This window comes from Martes martes (genome assembly GCF_963455335.1).
Source record: "Martes martes genome assembly, chromosome: 14".
Lineage (NCBI taxonomy): Eukaryota > Metazoa > Chordata > Mammalia > Carnivora > Mustelidae > Martes > Martes martes.
The window spans coordinates 25,752,768-25,773,065 of NC_137902.1; the positions used below are offsets into that span (position 1 = coordinate 25,752,768).

Genomic DNA, 20,298 nt, shown 5'->3' on the forward strand with positions numbered 1-20,298 from the left:
GGACTGTGAGATCATGACCTGCGCCAAAGGCAGATGCTTAACCAACTGAGCCACTGGTGTCCCGAGAAGCAACAATTTCTAATCGAAATGTCCAATTCCACAAATCAAAGAACAAATATGTATTGATATAGCCAGGCACTGTGCTAGATGCTATAGCTGCAGCAACGAGCAAGGCATTCTGGGAGAGGAGATCCTGCTTCCGTGGCAAGAGAGCTAGGTTGGTAACTTTAAAAATTCTTCTTTGTCAAAACTCCTAGAAATAGTGGCTTTATAACAGTATCCTTTTAATTACACAGCTGAGCTAGCAAGAAAGTAAGGAAAAGCCTAAGGGCTCATAAATCTTGGGGGGAACTAGAAAGTAAAGTGGTAAATGAGGTCAGGCCTTTTCAGTTGCCCTGGAAAAGGAGGCTGTTTATTGCTCTTGGGCCCACCTGAAAACAGGAAATTGGAAATGAACCCCCATATACAATGACAACCCTCAAAAAGACAGAGAAGGCTAGGAAAAAATTAGCCTATTGGCACATGGTGACAATAAGAAACCTCTGAACTGAGAGAAAAAAAATCTGTTTTAATAGTCCACAACCATAGGTCTTTCCATAAGCTAATTTGAGATCTGAATTGTACTACTACATGGTCTAAAAATCCTCAAGGCAAAAACTGAACACAAAAAGTGGTTTCAGGCTTGCAATGACCCTGTGATATCTGGCAAAAGAAATACAAAACTCTGAGGAGACCTACCCTCAATCAGGGTACTGATTCCCATAAATAAAGCTCTGTTGAAGATGAGCTCACAACAGAAAATACAAAAACTTATGCAGAAATAAGTCATGGTGAACAAGACTTGGGAAATTCAATGAACAGCAGGTTAAGACTCTTGGAAAAAACTTAATAAACGATCAGATAAGCTATAATATATAAGTGTCTATCAAATTATTGAAACCAAAAAGAAAGAATGAAAAATATGAGACATGAACATACTGAAGAAAACAGTGACTGAGCAGATTGGGGGGAAATACTGTATAGAAAAATCATTATTGAAATTTAGAAACTCAACAGATTGGTTACATAGAGATCAGACCAAGTTAAAGAGAGAATTGGTGAACTGGGACACAGATCTGAGAAAATTACTCAGCAAAGTGCTTATACCAATTAAAAGACATAGAAATGGAAAATAAGAGTAAGAAGAAGAATATAGAGGAGATGTGATCTTTAAAGAGAGAGCTGAAAATTTCCCAGAGCCGATTAAAGATATGGAATTTTCAGATAATAAACAACTCATACAGGGGCACACTGTTTGAAACTACAGAACAACGCCAAATGATCCTAAACATGTTCAAGTGGGGAAGACCGAAAATTAACATTAAAATAGTAATAATCTCCATGAAAATAAAAAACAGGATAATAGGACGAAAGGTTTTAGATGGAGCAGTCAGGAAAGGCCTCCCTGGGAAGGGGAAGGTGACATGAGTGGAGCCCTGAATGATGAGAAGGGGCCAGATTAAGGACACTGGGAACAGTGTTCCAGGCAGAGGGAATGTCAAGTGCAGGCAAAGATACCGATACAGGAATGAGCTTGGTGTGCTCAAGGAAAAGAAAGAAGGCTAGTGCAGCTGAGCACACTGAATCTCAGGAAGAGTAGTATGAAAACAATCAATGAGAATCTGGGAAGAGGCTACGCCTCGTACACCTTGCATAACAGTTAAAACACAGTAACTTATAAATTCATTGTTGGCTCTAATGTTGCTGGATATATGAATAATACCAAAATATTTTTGCAACTTGGGACTCCCCCCTCTCTTTTTTTGTCTCCTTGCTTTGTGACTGCTACTACAAATAAGAAACAAAAGCAACTCTCCTTCCAGTCTTGAACCAGGAATGGCTTTCCAGAAAGTAGACCAAATTCTAGCACTATACATCTACTGAACCAGAATGCTATCTGATTTTGGTAATACTCTATAACCAAAGGGCTTCGTAAACAAGACAAATCTGAAATGGCTAAATGAGAAAAGATAGCAAGCAACCTTAACTTAGAATCAGCTATTTTTTATCCTATCTTAGAAACTTCCAATTCTGAAAATGCAGCACTTTCAGTCCCAGGTCCTTAAAAAAAAAAAAAAAAAATTTGTAGGGGCACCTGGGTGGTTCAGTGGGTTAAAGCCTCTGCTTTCGGCTCAGGTCATGGTCTCAGGGTCCTGATGCGAGAGCCCCGAATCCTAACCCTAACTAACCCATTGGGCTCTCTGCTCAGCAGGGAGCCTGCTTCCCTCTCTCTCTCTGCCTGCCTCTCTGCCTACTTGTGATCTCTATCAAATAAGTAGATAAAATCTTTAAAAAAAAAAATTTGTAGGTGATCATAAAAAACACTCTTTTTGTGGATTTACACCTGTATTTTTACAATAAGATAGTTAATGTCAGTTTTTCCCTAATACTAATGATTTTAAGCTGTTTGAAGGGCTGAGGGAAATAAGTAGATTCATTCAAGGGCACACATTTTGAATTGGATGTAAAAAGATTACAGAGAGTTGGGGGGTGAAAGAAAGTAAACTCAGGCAGAGAGAAAAGACCCAGTAGGAGTCCTGAACTATTGTTTCCTACAGGTTCGTCTAATCTCCCTTTTTATTTATGATAGGGAGTGTCGCATACTACTTTTGAATCCTTCACAATATAAACTATAAATGACAATTATTCCTTTAATCTTTCTTACCTGAAAGAGCTCCGTTTCATCCTTTCTGATAAAGGGCAAGCCATTGCTAGACTAACTAAGACTCTGCTTTCCATGCACTGGGATATTAGGAATTAATTTTTATGCTGTTTGGTTGAGTTCAGTAATTTTCCTAGAGGACAATTAGGCGGGCAGTTTCCCCTAAACAAGCCAATAAATCTAATCTGATAAGATTCAGCCTCATCCCTCACATGTGATAGTATGTTTTATCCGTAGGAGCTCTAGCCTCCAGTTCCCTGGGCTAGAGAATACCCAGTCTCCCTCCCTCTAGTGGCGAAGTACCTTGAAGGGTAAAGCCAAAGACTGAAGCCAGTAATACTGCAGAAAAGTCTAGAACCAATGTAGGCAGCTGTGGCTTCAGGATGTGGCTACAGTGTGTACTGTGGAAGGGGAGTCCTGGGGACCCCTGCTGTAGCAGCTGCAAGGGTCCACTGACTTCCGCCTATGAGGGTCTCATGCAACAATTCTGTCTGGGGACTCCCAAAGATTGGTACACCCCAGGGGGTGAGGAAGGGCAACAGTGAATCAGAATCAATTATGGCATCCCACAAATAGTGAATTTACCCCAAGGTAGCAATGAACATACTTTGATAATAAACACAACAAAATAAAGACATGTTTCCTGAAGTGTGGTCCGTGGGCCCAAAAATGTAGGTTAAGAACTTCCAGGGGTTCGGCTTACGTATATTGAAGTTTGAGAACCACCGCCCTAGATTTATAAAAACGTACAATATACATAGTTCCTGCCTCTAAAAATGGAATGCTCTAATATTCTTTTTCTAGAATCCCAAACACATCCCAAAAGTTACCCCTAAGAGTAGCCACTTAGAATCAAGGCCTATACAATCAGTCAGATGCTTTCTGCTTCACTTCATTAAAAAGTACATGCAACAGATCATAAACATACACTTTAAAAATAAAAATAACAAGTCAGGTACGCTTGTACCCACACCAGTACTGCTGCATTGTAAACTGGATCCTCATTAAACAGCCCCCAAACAGAGCAGCCAATAAAGAAATTAAAATCCATTTCCTGTGTTGCCCTTAGGAACCTGAATAACAAACTCAGAAAAAGCCACTTGATCCTGGTAGGAAAATCCCAGAGCACAGATCGGAAGTTGCAACATATTCCATGGTTTTATTAAAGGCTATTCGTTGATGTCCTAGCACATGCAGGCCTGTGAGGTCTTGCTGGCTGCAGCAGCTCTGGACAATGGGTTAATGTGCCATTCTTTAACCTGGGACACTTAGAAGGAAAAGTGGTACTGCCTTGAGGTATCCCCAGCAATCCCTCATCACTAACCCCTTCTCCCCCAGAATAAATGCACTGAAAAGTACAGCATCTTCAGCAAGGGCCAGTGCAGAGAGATAAGGGCCAAGATATCACCACTCAACAGAGCAGGTGGCACTCAGGCAGAGAAGGAGGGCAATTCAACCGACTATCATGTGGTCATAGTTGGTCCCACGAGGGCAGGTTCTTTCCTTCCTAATTGTATCACTGTGTCTCCTGCCTGAAAGCAGGGATTGCCAACTGGTGGCCCTCAGACCACTATGGGCCCACTAATGAGTTCTATGCCCACATGGTAACTTTATTTTTCAAAAAAATTTTTAAAAGTTTTTATTTATTTATTTGAGAGAGAGACAGTGAGAGAGAGCATGAGAGAGGAGAAGGTCAGAGGGAGAAGCAGACTCCCCACGGAGCAGGGAGCCCGATGCAGGACTTGATCCCAGGACTCTGGGATCATGACCTGAGCTGAAGGTAGTCGCCCAACCAAATGAGCCACCCAGGCACCCTGTTTTTCAATTTTTTAAAATGATTTATTTATTTATTCATTAAAGAAAGAGCAAGAGACAGGGAGGGAGGGGGCAGAGGGAAAGGGAGAGAGAGAATCCCAAGCAGACTCCCCACAGACTGTGGAGCCCAATGTGGGGCTCAATACCAGACTCTGAGATCATGACCTCAGCCAAAATCAAGAGTCAGACACTTAACTGACTGAGCCACCCAGGCACCTCTGTTTTTCAATTTTTTAAAAAATGGAATCAATGGGGGCACCTGGGTGGTGTGGTTAGTTAAGTGACCAACTCTTGGTTTTAGCTCAGGTCCTGATCTCAGGACTGTGAGATGGAACCCTCCTCGGGCTTGTGCTCAGTGCAGTCTACTTGACTCTCTCTCTCTCTCCCTCTGCCCCTCCCCTCCGCTTACACCCTCTCTCTCTGTCTCTCTGTCTCTCTCTCTAAAACAAATAAACCTTGAAAAATAAAAATGGAATTAATGGTCTTTTTTTTTTTAAAACCAGCAAAAACAGGTTTATTCAAGCAGAGTGGAAAATTATAACCCGAGACAAGCAAGCTACAGCAGAACCCCTGGCAAGCCCCTAGCTGTCAACATTTTCAAACAAAAAGGAATCATACAGAAATCAGATTTCCAGCTTCTCTTGCAAATTCCGGGCCCACATTCCCTTAGCAGCATATCAGGCTGGCTCACAGATGTACACAGGCTCTGGCCCCACCTCACGCACCACCTCCCAACAATCCCTGCTGTCCACGAAGCCCATCTGCTTCACTCAAGCTGTCACAGCCTGGCTCCTGTGGGCATCTGATTAGCTCCTCCTGCTCTCAAGTTCAGTAATAGACGTCCATGCCTTCACCTTGAGGTTAAGGAGAGCTGCAGAGACCCAAACATCAACAGCAGACGTGCACCTTCCATACTGAGGCTCAAGCAAAACACTGCACACAACGTGTAAACAGAGACCTGGACAAAGAGGAGGGCCCCTCTTCGCTGCACGAGAGGAACAGCTCTGGACAATCCAGAAAACCTCTTGCCATAACACTCAACAGGCTGCAGAAAACCCAGTTCTTCCCAGGTTCTGCGTTTACCAAGCACTCGGCTGGGCATTTTCACTTATGTTAAGTTTTCCCCACAGGAACCAAGGAAAGCGAGGCCCAAAGTGGCCGGCCACACAGCTAGAACAAGTTGCCTAGATCTAAAGCCCAAATCGCACTGGAAAGTACTGAATGCTTAGGGGTTATCCTAAACTTTCATGCTAGATGCTGACGGGCACAAAAATGACAGAGAAGATATGGACTTGGCCTTTGAGGAACTCTGTAATAACCAAACTGCTAGGCAAAAAAAAAAAAAAAGAAAAAAGTTGATATTTCAGTTCTTGTTGCTGAAAATCTTCCTGAAATATTCAGGTTTATTGTATGCCTTAATTAAGTACCATCTGATTAACAGGATTCATTCTTTTTTTAATGACTTATAATGTGGCAAAGCCTCAAGGTCATAGTTTGGAGCACGGATGATATATACACGATACTCACTATTAAAGTAATATACATAAAACACACATTTATATAGGACTCTCAAGGTTTTCAAGCTTCTTTAATGGGCAGCCTCTCATTTGAGCCTGCCAGCCAGCACCTGCAAGAGGTCAGAAGGGCTAGGACCCTCGTCTTACAGATAAGGAACTGCCATGTAGCCCAAGGCTAAGAATGACAGACTCTGGACGGTGGACACCCTGGCCTTCTGACTTCGGGGTCAGTATTCTTTCTAGGACTGGGTTCTAGCTCATCAAAGTCTTTGCTAAATCTTGAAAATGGCTCTTGCTCAAATAAAATACTCACTTCTCTGCCTGGAAAGAAGTATGGCCTTCACAGATATCTGAAATATGGAAGGTACCAGTAGACTTACCACTGATATGCTTTCAAAGAGATTCACCATAGTTTCGTTTGACAGAGAAGAGAACATGTGGGATCACAGAGATCATCCTTGCTTTAAGCAAAATTCTAAATTTAACCCCATTTTTTTCTCAGAAGTTCCATCCCACTGCAGCAGGCTTTTGTTGGGAGCAAAAGAAATGATAACGGGACTTGTCCTGCCTGCTGTCTATCTGGAGAACAGTTCCAGAGATTTACTGCCAGTAAAAAGTTCGACACTATTCAAGGAAACTATTTACTTCTACCTGGGACAAAGGGTCACAATAAAAATGGTCTTCCTGGGCATGTGATGTAATGGGCACCGGGTGTTATACAAGACTGATGAATCACAAACTCCACCTCTGAAGCTAATAATACACTATATGTTAATTTACTGAATTTAAATAAATTTTAAAAATAAAATGTATTTTGTAAACGACAACAACAAACTCCAATATCTATACTACAGAAACTTATTAGCATGGCATTCAGCAAAAATATACTAGAAATGGAGTTACATATCAAAAACAATGCTCTTAATATTACGAGTAGTGGGGGCACCTGGGTGGCTCAGTGGGTTAAAGCCTCTGCCTTCGGCTCAGGTCATGATCTCAGGGTCCAGGGATCGAGCCCCACATCGGGCTCTCTGCCAAGCGGAGAGCCTGCTTCCTCTTCTCTCTCTGCCTGCCTCTCTGCCTACTTGTGATCCCTCTCTGTCAAATAAATTAATAAAATCTTAAAAAAAATATTACAAGTAGTGTTTTCCATCTGTCTTGCATCGGGATACACACACTTTACTGTCAATAGCCTGCTTATAAAGTTAGAAAAAATTACTAAGCTTATCACAAATTGACTGAATACTGCTAAATACTAGGGGTGCCTGGGTGGCTCAGTCAGTAAGCACCTGCCTTTGGCTCAGGTTGTGATCCCAGGGTCCTGGAATTGAGCCCCAAGCCAGGGTCCCTGGTCAGGGGGGAGTCTGCTTCTCCCTCTCCTGCCCCAACCTCCCAACTCGTGCTCTTTTGCTCTAATAAATAAATAGATACAGATCAATAAAAAATAAAGGTCTCCCCAGTAACAGATACAAGATTTTTAAAAAAATCTTCAGAATCCAGAAGCTATGTCTCCAAAGGACTCTGAGTAACTTTAAAGAACTTTCTGAACCCTAAGACATTACATTTAGAGATGAAAGGAGGGGCGCCTAGGTGGCTCAGTCGGTTAAGCATCTGATTTTGGCTCAGGTCATGAGCTCAGGGTCCTGGGATCCCGGATCAGGTTCCGCATTCAGCGGGGAGTTCACTTCTCCCTCTCTCTCTACCCCTCTACCACCACCCCCACCTCCATTCATGCTCGCTCACTCACTCTCTCTCTCTCTCATGCTGTCTCTTAAATAAACAACTAAAATCTTAAAAAAAATATAAAGATTATGGGGTGCCTAGGTGGCTCAGTGGGTTAAAGCCTCTGCTTTCGGCTCAGGTCATGATCCCAGGGTTAAAGCCGAAAGCAGAGGCTTTAACCCACTGAGCCACCCAGGCGCCCCAACAAATAAAATCTTAAAAAATATATATATAAAGATTAAAGGAGACACCTGATGACTTAGAAAAAGGGGAATTTACTACTTTATCAAAGATAGAGTACAACAGACCCAAGTCCCAGCAATAGGCACTTGGCTTAAAATATGGCCTGTTACTGAAATAACTGTAGCCTATTTGTTCTTTAAACTATATAAAATTATTTAGGCACTACTGAGATCCCATCCTTCTGAAAGCGGGTATCCAGATTACTACTCTCCAGAGTAAGAGATAAAATACCAGTTCCGGAAGGGCTTGATCTTAGCTATTGGCCATAAAAAATTAACTCCATACCTGCCCTTGACAAGACATAGTACCTGCTGATTAGGGGAAACCGTGATGTTAAGATTCTAAATCTTTGGGTAGGTACTTCATATGTATTGCTTGGAAAGCAGCAGGAAGAAGTACACCTATTTTCCCTATATTCAAACATCTCAGTCCACTCTCCCTGAGGCCTGTGACTTCTGTGATTGCTCCCTAAGCGGACTGGACACACCACGCATCAGTAAGACCAGCCATGAGTTTCTCTGCCTTGGCTCTACTGTCACTGGGTGCCAGATAATTCTTTGCGTAGGATGTTCAGCACCATCCCAGGTCTCTACCCATTAGATGCTGGCAGCAACACCCCACCTCCCAGGTTATGACAATCAACAACCTCCAAACACCGCCAAATGTCCCCCAGGTCGAGGGGCAAAATTGCCTGTAGTTTAGAACCACTGTTCCAGCCAAACCGCACTACATAATTCAGTGCAGAATCGTGTTCTATCTGGTCTTGCTGCCTGATTGCCTCATGGGCCCCTCAACCATTCTGTGAATTCCCCAGGAGCAGAATGATGTCCATCTCCCAAGTGCGCCTGCCCTAGCAAAGGATCAGACATGCAAAAATCTTCAGGAAAGTGCTGACCCTGCTGACTGACCGTCAAAGAACCCAAGGGGCTAGTCCTCCCCCATGCTCCCCTGTGCTTCTCAGCTACAATGGAACAAGCAGTGGCCTGAGGGGAGCCTCCAAGGGTAAGACCAAGGCTGCAGTGATGTGATCTTGCATGACTACTGAGGGACCTGCCCATTGACCCAGCAATCAGAGCCAGGCCCATAAATCCAGGAGACGGAGAAGTGATAGCACGTTCTATTTTTGTTGGCAGCTTGCCCTGGCCTATCCTGGGCCTTCCCGTCACCCGCCAGAGCCACACCCAGAGGAGTGGGAGGTCACAGGTATTCACACCACTGTGTACATAACCCAGGATTTCCAAATCTCTGATGGAAACCACAGGATCAGATGGGCAGTATGCAAAACCAAGAATGAGACTACATGTCACAGGTCAGTGAAAGACCTTGAGAATGTGTGTGTTGAGCAAGAGAACCAAATAAAAATTTCCTGGCCTCCTTGATGCAACGCCCAAGGGAACCGATGTCTGATGTGCAACACGGACCCAGCAAGCTCCACAGCACTCTACCGCGCTCTACTCCAGCCATCCTCTGGGCATGGCTCTGTATTCCCTGAAATGCATACAGCTTTCAGCTTTCCCCTGCTGCCCTTCCTCTCTGAGTAAAAGAACAAGACAGGTCAAGTAAGTCACCTCCCAGGACTGAATCACCATTTCCAGCAACCAGCAGGCGATGCCCCAAAGGTCCAAGATTCAAGTTGAGTTGAGCCCAGCCCAGAGAAGCAACGGCTAGAGGCGACGGAGGCATGCAGAAATGCCTAAAGCAGGTCGATGTGAGGAGCCCCTTTCAACCCACTAATTCTACAAATGAGCAAGAGTCAAGAAGTGTGAGGGGATGAGAGCTAAGAAACTAGTATCTCGGGGCATCTGGGTGGCTCAGTCGTTGCGCATCTGTCTTCGGCTCAGGTCACGATCCCGGCATCCTGGGATCGAGCTCCACATTCATGCTCAGCGGGGAGCCTGCTGGTATTCCCTCTCTCACCATCTCTCTCTGTTATAAATAAATTAAATCTTTAAAAAAGAAGAAGAAGGAAGGAAGGAAGAAATGAACAAACGAACGAACTAGTATCTGGCTGTTAGGGAACTGGGACAGAAAAAGAAATTTTCTAGCAGTTTTTAAAGTAGCCCCAAATTCTTGTTCCCCTGAACTAAAATCTACCTTTTCAAGGAAAAGGGGTGGGAAGGGGTGGATCCAACTCGTGGGTTATCACTGGAGGAAGTGAATGTTTTCTTTGGCTCCATCCTGGATAAAAGTTTCAAAATCAGCAGATACAGTCTTCTTTTCCACTAAGTTACTGTCCAGTCCACTGGTTTCTCTTTGCTTTGATAACAGGAATTAAAAAAAACACAACCCACATTCCTCTACAAAAGGAGCTTCTTGCCACAGAGATGGTTGGGGGCTTAAAAATCCATCTGAGGGGCACCTGGGTGGCTCAGCCAGTCAAGCATCCGACTCATTTGGGTTCAGGTCATGATCTCAGGGTTGCAGGATCGAGCCCCGAGTCAGGCTCTGCCCTGAGTCCAAATCCTGCTTGAGATTCTCTCTTCTTCTGCCTCATGCTCTGTCTCTCTCGCTCTACAGTAAACAAATAATAAATAAAATCTTAAAAAAAAAAAAATCCACCTGGAAGGGCCAAGGTAAGAATCACCTCTTCCTACCTTTAGGTGACAGCAGGGAACTGAGGGGTTCTATGGAGCTGTCACTTACAAGACTTTTACACATCAGTGCCAATGAGGATTTTGGCTTTGACCTTGGATAGTACAAACAACAAGTGTTACCTTCGTGTTTGCTGCGTTATATACAGACAGTTCCCTTCCAGGCAGGGTCTTGCTTAATTTGTCCCGAACCTTGTAGAGAAAGGCTAAGCACACACAAGGGATAGGTTATGTCGATCAGGACTCAACAGTTGGTCATTGGCAGAGTGCAGGGCACACGGGGGGACGGTCTGGCAGATGTGGGTGCAGGTACCACACCAGAGGACACAAGAGGACAACACAAGTGTCTCAGCCCTGGCCTCCGGTGCCCCTGCAGCCACACGTTAGCTGTGTGATCCTAAAGAGAAAAGCCTCCTGAGTTTTGGTTTCCTCATGACAGAAAAGAGCTAAGACCTCCTCCCTCGTCGTGGCTGTCATGATGAAATACCAAGTAACAAACAAACAAAATTATCACTAACATGTTGGCTAACATTCAGCAGGTTAGGGGTTAAATCAGAAGTTGGCAAATTCCCTCCTCCCTCTCCCTAGTGATGGCTCCCACCCTGCCCCTTTTGGGAGGCACTTTCAGTGTTGTCCTTGTGAGACCCTAAGACCTCTTATCAGGCCCAGGGAGTAGCTGGGGTTCAACATTCTGGCTGCCCTGTTAACATTCAGCATCAGGCCAAGCAAGGGCCTATAGTACCAGCACCCGCTGTACTACAAACAGCCCCTGGGGCCAGAAGCCTCTGTCCGTGACATATTCCGACACGGGCAGGAGCACCTGAGTTTTGCTGGAGACTACTCATTTCCAGTATCAAGGATCATCTCACTTGGGTGAGGACAATCTGGGGGAGAGTGGGTCCCTCCCACAGAGAAAGGCAACATTCTGAGCTATAAGATACAAATTATTGTCTTTTTTTTTTTTTCAAGATTTTATTTATCTATTTGACAGAGATCACAAGTAGGCAGAGAGGCAGGCAGGCAGAGAGAGAGGAGGAAGCAGGCCCCCCGCCGAGCAGAGAGCCTGATGCGGGGCTCGATCCCAAGACCCCGAGATCACGACCCAGGCCAAAGGCAGAGGCCTCAACCCACTGAGCCACCCAGGCGCCCCAAGATACAAATTATTGTCTTGATGGCTCTACAGCCTAGACTCCATGGGCCAGCAGCTGCCATCAACCGGTCCTTCCACATACCTGCGGTGCCACCACTGGGACTGCTGAACTGTGGACAGAGACACCTGAAGAAAGCCCCCTCCCCACACCTGTGAACTAACAGCACCCCGTCCCTCTCCAATGGCACTCACCACCACCTGCCGAACATTCCGGTTCTCCTGAGCACTTACTTCCCCTACCTGACTGTAAACCCCTTAAGGGTGGGGATAAAGTTTATGTCTCTTTGTATCTACAGCATGCTTTGAGTGAAATATATACACCATACTTTTTTGATATAGCATGTTAGTCCTAAGAATCCTCCTGCATTATGAAATCAATGCCTTCTGAATCAAACATGAAATAGAATTTGTTCAAATCAGCAGACTAAGAGGGTTCTGTTGCAAATCTTATTCTCTGAAGGTCAGTAATCCATCTGTTAGGTTTACAGGATGGATTCTCTCTTAACCAGAAAACTCATTTTCTCATCTCACCAGTTAATAAAGGGATAAGACGCTCAACTGTGGGGTATACCAAAACCCTGGGACACGGTACCATGCCCAGAAAGTTCCGCAGGTGACTCTCTTCTGAAGTTTAGCTCCTCTAAGCACAGAAAGACTGCTCTTCAGTCAACACTAGCTTCCAGTGAGCTGTCTTAACTGTCCCTTGCATGGAAGAAAAAATACAGCCTAAAGTTTAACTGCCCTTTACAGACACTGAATTCACACCACTCTCCTAATGCTTTCCTCCTTCTCTGTGTCATAAGGATGCCAGCAGTTGGTGAGCCAAAGTCCCTGTCTTGCCTCAGGCATACCTAGCACTAAGACTCATAGATGACAGTTTCCCTTCTCATCTACAGGAGAAAACAAAAACAACATTCCCAACCTGGTCTTTCTGGAATGTTCTTTCCCCAGATCATATGTCTGGTAAACTCCTACCCATCCTTCAAGACTCAGATCAGATAACACCTTCTCAAGAAAGCCTTTCATGCACACCACTCGCTACCTCCACTCCCCTCACCACCCTCGCACCCTGCCCCCCACCCCCCTGCACTTGACTGAGATGCTTTCCCACCCTCTGCTGTCCCAGGTTCTGGGCATTCCTGATACAAGCAGTTATCATGCGACTATTTCCATGCTACTACACCTAGTGGTGCAGGGGGCGCTCTCACATTGTCAGAAACTAGCTCGGTCAGAACCACCTGGGGAACTTCATAGGAATGTATGTTCCTGGGCTCTGGCCCCAGACCTACAAAATCTACTTTGTCATTAGCTCCACTCCCAGGTGATTTTTATGCATTTTGAGAACCACTGCACTGGAGTAGGGGCTCCTGGGAGGTTAAAGGTTGCGCTTTATTTATCTCTGCATCCTTTGTGAAAGGTCCATATTCATTATGTGTTCCAATCTCCTTGCAGCGGGTTTATTCAGTAGATGCTGCACGCGTGAGAATCTTCCACAGAGTAAATGCAAATGGGCACAAAGAGACAAGACTGTCTTAGCCGGAACCTGGGCCACCTATAAACAACCTTCGGAAGATATGCCGCAACTAAAACAATGCTCTTCTCACGCAGGCACTGGCCAGAGCAGTCTAGGTAGTGAGAGAAACTCCAGGCTTTAGAATCAAAAGATAACAAGGGGCAATTAAAAATAAACAAGGTGTACCGGGGTGGCTCAGCCAGTTGAGCATCCAACTCCTGGTTTCAGCTCAGGTCATGATCTCAGGGTCATGGGATCGAGCCCCGCGCATCGGGCTCTACGCTCAGCTCAGAGTGTGCTGGAGATGATCGTCCTCTGCCTCTGCCCCTACCTTTCCCCTGCTCCTGTGTGCTCTCTTTCTCTCTCTCTAAAAGAAATAAATAAAATCTTTAAAAAAAAAAAGAGAGAGAGAAGAAAAAACAAAACTTCCATTACCATTTTCCTAGCTAGCTGAGCAACTCTAGGCAAACGGCTTCCCTCCCGTAAGCCTCAGCGTGCACTTCTGCAGAAACAGAATCACACTACCACTTAAGACACAGTTGTTATGTGGATTAAGAGAGAAAAAAATGTATGAAGGTACATATGTATTATGTATTTTGATAAAGACCAATAGCATAGATATTTTTGTCATTTTTTTAAAAACAGAATTATCACTGTCATCTTTAGAAAGCTAGCTTTCCCATAGCTCCAGTAAAGAATGTAGTTACACTGTCAGACACAGAAATGCTAGAAATACACAAAATTACGTAACCAAAAACAGTCAAAATTTTTACAGGCGAAGGTTTCAACCACCGAAGGGCAGAAAGGGGCTTTAAGGGGTGTTCCAGTCCAACCTTCTACCAGGGATCTGTTCAGAAACAAGAGCTTAAGGGGTCCGTCCGATTCCTAGTTTCAGCTCAGGTCATGATCTCCAGGTCCTGAGACCGAGACCCCCCGCCCCCCACGCCCAGCTCTGCGCTCAGCCTGGAGTCTGCTTAAGATTCTTCCTCTGCCCCTCCATGCACCGCCTCCGCTTGCCTCTGTGTGTGCGCACACGCACTCTCTCTCTCTCTCAAATAAATAAATAAAGCTTAAAAAAAAAAAAAAAAAGATTCACCAGCTGTTGATCCCCTGAGATGCTCCCCCAAGACCACCAACCCAGCCCTTTACTTGATCCACTACAACCCCTCACTCAGCTGAGAGGGGGTGACATGGCCCCTCCTCTTCTCGTCTCCTCAATAGACAAGATGACCAGCATACTGGTACAGTAGGTGACAGCCTGCCAGTCAGCTCACTCTGGTAGGCCTGTCCACTCCGCCCTCCACCTCGGGTCCTCAGGCTTCTAGTTTCCCTGTACCTCTGTGGTCCCATGCAGTCTCGCATCCCTTAGGGATGAGTACAGAGAAATAATGGTTACATTTTTACTAAATGCCTACTCTCCTTCAGCCAGGGTGCTCATGTTTTAAGCACATTCTTTTGTGAAAACCCTTCAGTAACTCTTCCAGTAGGTTTTATTATTTTCCTTTCAAAGATGAGGTTCAGAGCAGTTAAGCGGCCTGCCCAAGACCCTGGGGGAGCCAGGATTTGGACACAGGCCTTTCTGGTTCCCCCGCCCTGCTCCTTCCACCCTACCACATGGTCCCCACCTCTCTCCCCTGACATCTGACATACAGCATGGGATGCCTCACCCAGCACATCTCCAGCGCTGCTCCAAGTCCTCACCAGGGCTCACTCTGCCCATAGGTTAAAAGGACAGCCTTTCTTGGGGAACAGAGGAGGTGCTCAAATGCCCCCCACCTCCTGGCCTATCAGAAGCACCAAAGGAACACTGCAGATGAACAAGAGAACCGGAGGTGTGTAGGGAGGGAGCTTTTCAGAAACACTGACTTTTGAAGAACTGGGGGCAACCCAAGGGAGATTTGCTCCCGCAGCCCTTCTCTAACAGCGAGATGAGCCCAGCCATCTCTAGCAGCGCCTCGCTAAGGTTTCTGGTTTGATCTCTTCTGTGGCTTTCCTCACCCGGGAACTGGCAGCCAAGGGTGTGTGTGTGTGTCTGTCTGTCTGTCTGTCTGTCCCCACCCCCTCTCTCTTACAGCCGCTGGTTACAGTTACACATTCTGATACAGACCGGCCTCCCAGACCAAAGGGGGTGGGGTGGCCAACTCTCAGAAGCCCTGGAACAAATAGTTGGCAACAGCTGTGTTCTCAGCAGACAGCAGTTGGTCTCTTGCTACTGTTTTCTCATTCCACACTAGGTTACAGGCTATAATTTAGTGCCCCTACTTCAAACAGCAGTTCGTAAAGCAACAGAGACTCTGCCACAGGGGTCTGTTGGCTCTGTAAAGTCTGTAAGGAACGCCAAAGGGGGGCCAATCTGACCCCCCAGCCCTCTGAGATATCCGGGACGTCCCTGAACCCCACAGCCCTGACCACATGCGTACAAGGAGAAAAAGCCTCTGGGAGCCCTACCCTCTAGAGGACCCCCCTCTCCCGCCACTCAGAATCTCTTTGGAACCAGAGAACTGTTAAGAAATCTCTGCTAACGAACCAAATCCAAATGGAGCAGGAGGAAAAGCAGTTTGGATCAAAAACCTTCTCTGCTTCTCCTCCCCAGTCTCTCCCCTCGGCTGTTTCCTCTGTGAGGCTATGGAAACAGCTTTATGGTATCTAATGGAAAAATCAGAATGGACGGCCTCCGAGACCTCACGGATGTTGCGGGTTAAGAAGAACACGGTGGCCCTGGAAGAAAGGAGCAACTAGCACACAAGAAGAGAAGACTGGAAATCTCTGCCTGGGAGCTGGCCTGCTCTAGCTGCGTGCGAGACATTTTGCTCAAAGGTTCCCTCCACCCCAAGCAGTAAGTAGTACAACAAACAAGCTCCCACCCTTCTTCCCTGCCCAGACCGGACCCACGGATAACCCGTTCAGTTACCTGTCTAAGACCCAAAAGGAAAGGCATCCTGTAAGAGCATCGTCCACACTAACGTTTGGAACAAAGGGCTTTGAAAAGTTAAGGTCTTGGAATGAGCATTTCCCCTAGGTGGGCCTGCGTGTTCCTCGGTCCCGGTTAACCCGCCTTCCCGAGCAAAGAAGAGAAAGTAAACAGAGTCCTGGGACCAGGCAGGCGCTCTCCCTCCTGCTGTCCTCCCTACTCCCCCCGCCTGGCTCCGACCCACCCCCACCTTCTCGTGACATATCTCAGACGCAGCAAAGCCCAAGCTGTCTGCCAAGGGGGAAATGACATCAGTTCAGGCACAGCAGAAAAAACTCCAGACAGCTGCTGTGGAATACTGAGGAGGATGTGCAGCCCTGGACCCTGAGACGTCAGCTCCCCTCAGCTCCGAGCTGGTTTGGGGAGGGGGGTGGCCACAGGAGTCAAATCCCTCAAGCTGAAAAGAGCTACAGTTCTCTGAGTAAGGGCTAGCCGCGGGAGCTCCCAAGGTATTGTCTCTCCTCCTTGGGAAAGGAAATGGAGCCCAGTGATTTGTCAGTTTCACAGAAACTTCTCTGCACCCACTCCCACCAGAGTCAGCACTCCATAAATAACAGTTAAGCCTGGCAGTCCCAAATTTCTCTAGCGATTGAGGCAATCAGCAGGGAGGGCTTGGAGGCACCTTTCCCCCAGCTAAGGTAGGACGTGCTACCTCGGACGCTGACCTCTGGAGCCCTCGCGTCTACAGAGTTTATATTTCATAAACAAACTGCGTGTGTACAGGTGCCAATATCCTTCCTCGCTTGTCTTACAAAAGGTACAACAAGTCCCACGGCAGCCTCCAAGTTGCCAGTAAAGCAGATCATCTATATTTAAACCAACTCTCCCTTCTGAAAAGTTCACCACCCTAGGTTCGTCATACTTTCTTCTCCAAGCTCAGTTTATGGAGAAGATGGCTAACAGCAAGCTTTGCCCAACAAGCAAAGGCCCCGGGGCTGGTGTCTGGTGTAGGCCAGCTCTCCTCTGGCCACCCTCCCCTAAACAGCAAGTCCCAGTCGCTCTCCCTGGCCCTGAATCCTCCCTCAAAGACAACACGAACAAAGAACAAAAGGTTCATGGTTGGATTTGCACTTGCAGAAATGACTCCTTTTGGAGGCCTTTATAAATCCAAAGTTACCTGCTAATAAATTCTTAGGCTGCAAATTAATTATATTTCCCATCACTCAAAGCAAGTGTGTCTCATCTTTCTCTTTGTTTTCCACAACAGTTTTCTTCCAGTGACACTCATCGAAGGCCTCCACCACCCAGGGAAATCAGAAACGACTCTTGCAAATTAGTACCTCTCACCACCACCCCCCAGACAATAAATTAGCAGCACACAACACTTACAGCATGGGGACTTGCCAACCGTACTTCTCAATCGTTAGTGAATCCAGCCAGACACACAATGTGCTTGCTGCAGGTCTCCCACTGATGGTCAAGGTCACACTGACTTTCCTGACAAGGAAATGAATGAGCCAAGCCAGCTGAGCCATTTCCTCGAGGCTCGTGAAAAGAATGAACCTGAACCACAGCCTCACTGCTAGGGGAGAGAGGAGTGATGTGTAGAGAGCAGTGGCTTCTGCTGTGGCAGGTGTTTTGGGGCTGGGGGGCCATTCTTCAACAAATATGTGTTCTCAAGACGTGGCCACAGAGTCGATCCCATGCCCTGCTACCACTCTCACACACGGGCCAAATCAGCAGATAGGAGGGCAGGAGACAGGCAGGCCCGGGTATCAGGGCACAGCTTTCAACACCCTCCTTTCATTTCCTCAGTCCCCTGGCAATCGCTGACCACCACAAAATGCAGCACTATGACTTTTGTCGGCCAAACTGGAGGAAAGGGCATCCACAGCCCATCCTGGGCCACTCTGGTCTGAACTTACCTAGTAAGACACAGTGGCACCTGCAATTCTCTGCAGAAAGTCCCATGGCGTAAGTGTACTTATTCATTCACTGCACACCTACTGAAGGCCCACAGTGTGCCAGACACTGTCCTAGGCACTGGGGACACTTCCATGAGCAAAACGCTCAAGGACCCTTGCTCCGATGGGCTACAGAAGCATGCCCCATTTCTGAATAACACTCATCAGCAGTGATCTCTGAATAAGTGGAATTGCAGCGAAATTACTAGAAACCCAAAAATAATTTTGTAAAAGTTCAATCTAAATTATCAAAATTGCATCATAGGCTTCCCGATTTTCCCCTAATGAATCATCATCCTTTTATGGATGTAACTCAAAGCAGTGTTTCTAATCAGCAGCTGTCTACTTTTATCTTATAAGATTATAAAATCCTGTGTACAAGGCAGCGTTAAAACTCAATGCATTACTCCTAGCACAGTATCACTGTACTCCAACAAAGTGATTGCTGATAATGGCTGCTTTCTCACTAATCTCCTTGACCCTCCCACCCACCCCCTGGGGATTAACCCTCATTGAGCACTGAGAGTTGGGGGAGGAGGAGTGAGGAGAAAAGAGAGACTCAACTAGAAACTGTAGGCATCCTTGGGAGGGCAAGTTCACTTTTTGCCCTGTGACCACAACCCAATGACAAAGTAGTCAGCTTTGGGATTTCAAAGGCAAGATGATCATTAGCAACTTCTACTCATCTGGCGGGGAAAGAAAAAAGGTCCTTTTATGTAAGTGACCCAGGCTCATACATGAAAGACTAAAGGTAAGTCAAATCCTTCTACAAACAATTTTAGTCATCTGCCTGACAATGCAGAATTTAATTCAATGCTGAATTCACCAACTTATTAAAGAAAAAAAAAAAAAGGAAGTCACACTATACCAGAATCAAGCAGGATTATGTTGTCAAAATGTTGCAGTTTAACAACTATCTATGGGCCCAGGCAATGTCTAAGCTACCCTTCCACTGACCCAGCCCCTTCTTCCTCAGTTTAGAAAATCCCCAAAGATAGTAATGCTGAAGCCCTTTGGATTTCGAATAATTTATTATTTAAGAAGACACACAGTAACAGTGTATATGTTCCTGACTAACAGAATGTATCCTTACACTGTAGCTGATGTAAGAATCTTTTGGCAGTATCTTTCTAGGCACCCTATACATTTATAATCTTTAAATTCGGGGATGGAGGCAGGGAGAGTTATTTTTTCAGCACTGACAATGAGCCAGACTCTGTGCTAAGAACTCCGTTTAACCCACATTGCACGTAACACCACAACAAACTCATGATGTAGGCATTACCCCTGTTCAGCTGCAGAAACTGAAGCGTATGGACAGCTTGCCCCAGGTGCCACAGCTAGCTGTGGGAGAACAAGGATAGGAATAAAGCCTCTAGCTCCAAAGACTCTTTCCTTGACAGTAATACAGGGGTCGTAACATTAGACAGAAAGTTACCAATGAGGCAAACACCAGAACTGAGGGTTCGGCCGAACACTGAGCAGAGATGCACGTCCCTGGGCAGTGTCCCAGAACTCTGTTTTAAAAGACTGCCACTTACACGGGCTCTGATCACTGTATTCCGGAGCACAGAGGACAGACAGGCCCTTAGGCCCCAGGACACCCATTCTGACCCACTTTAGAGCCCGAGTTCTATGACGTAAATGATTGGGAAAGCCCTCAAGTTCTCATCCGTTCTCAGCACACAACTAGTCTCCACGCAAGGAGCCGGGTGGAACAGAAGACCTTCCATGCGGTGGATCTCAGGTCACTGGGGAATTGTTCCCACACTGTGTCACGGCAAGATGAGGCTGGAAGGAGACTAGGGCTGAGGGCCAGGGGTTTCTAATTTCACAAGCAAGGGATGCGAAGAAAGGGTTTTGTCAGAAAAGGACAACAACTGCCAGGCTTCTAGGATAAGAGACAATCTCCAGACCCAAGGCCGTTTTTAATAACAGGAACTTTGGAGCAGAGGCTGCTGGGCAGACACAGAACGTCTAAGACGAGAGATCTTTTATCTTTCTCAGGTTGGCCACAGGCACATTTAAATGCCTTCCAGTTTGGACTCAAAAACACCACCAAAAAAACCCCAAACCAAACCAACCAAACAAACAAAAAACAACAACAGCAACAAAAACCCAGAAGTACAGATGAACTTCAAACCCCAAACCAAAGTGAGTTGCCACAGAAG

The 20,298-nt window shown here is 46.0% G+C and overlaps 1 protein-coding gene across 3 annotated transcripts in view; it reads right to left on the minus strand.

Annotated features, from left to right (window-relative positions):
- The window catches only part of WBP1L (WW domain binding protein 1 like), a 59,711-nt gene that overhangs the window by 21,468 nt on the left and 17,945 nt on the right, over window positions 1-20,298 (minus strand). The window contains exon 1 of one of the 3 annotated variants that reach the window (XM_080823727.1): window positions 16,164-16,394. The exons of the other annotated variants lie outside the window; for them this stretch is intronic. Coding sequence (XP_080679853.1) covers window positions 16,164-16,190 — 27 coding nt within the window. The 5' untranslated portion in view covers window positions 16,191-16,394. Of the gene's footprint in view, window positions 1-16,163; window positions 16,395-20,298 lie in introns of those variants that run through there. 3 annotated transcript variants of the gene reach the window in all.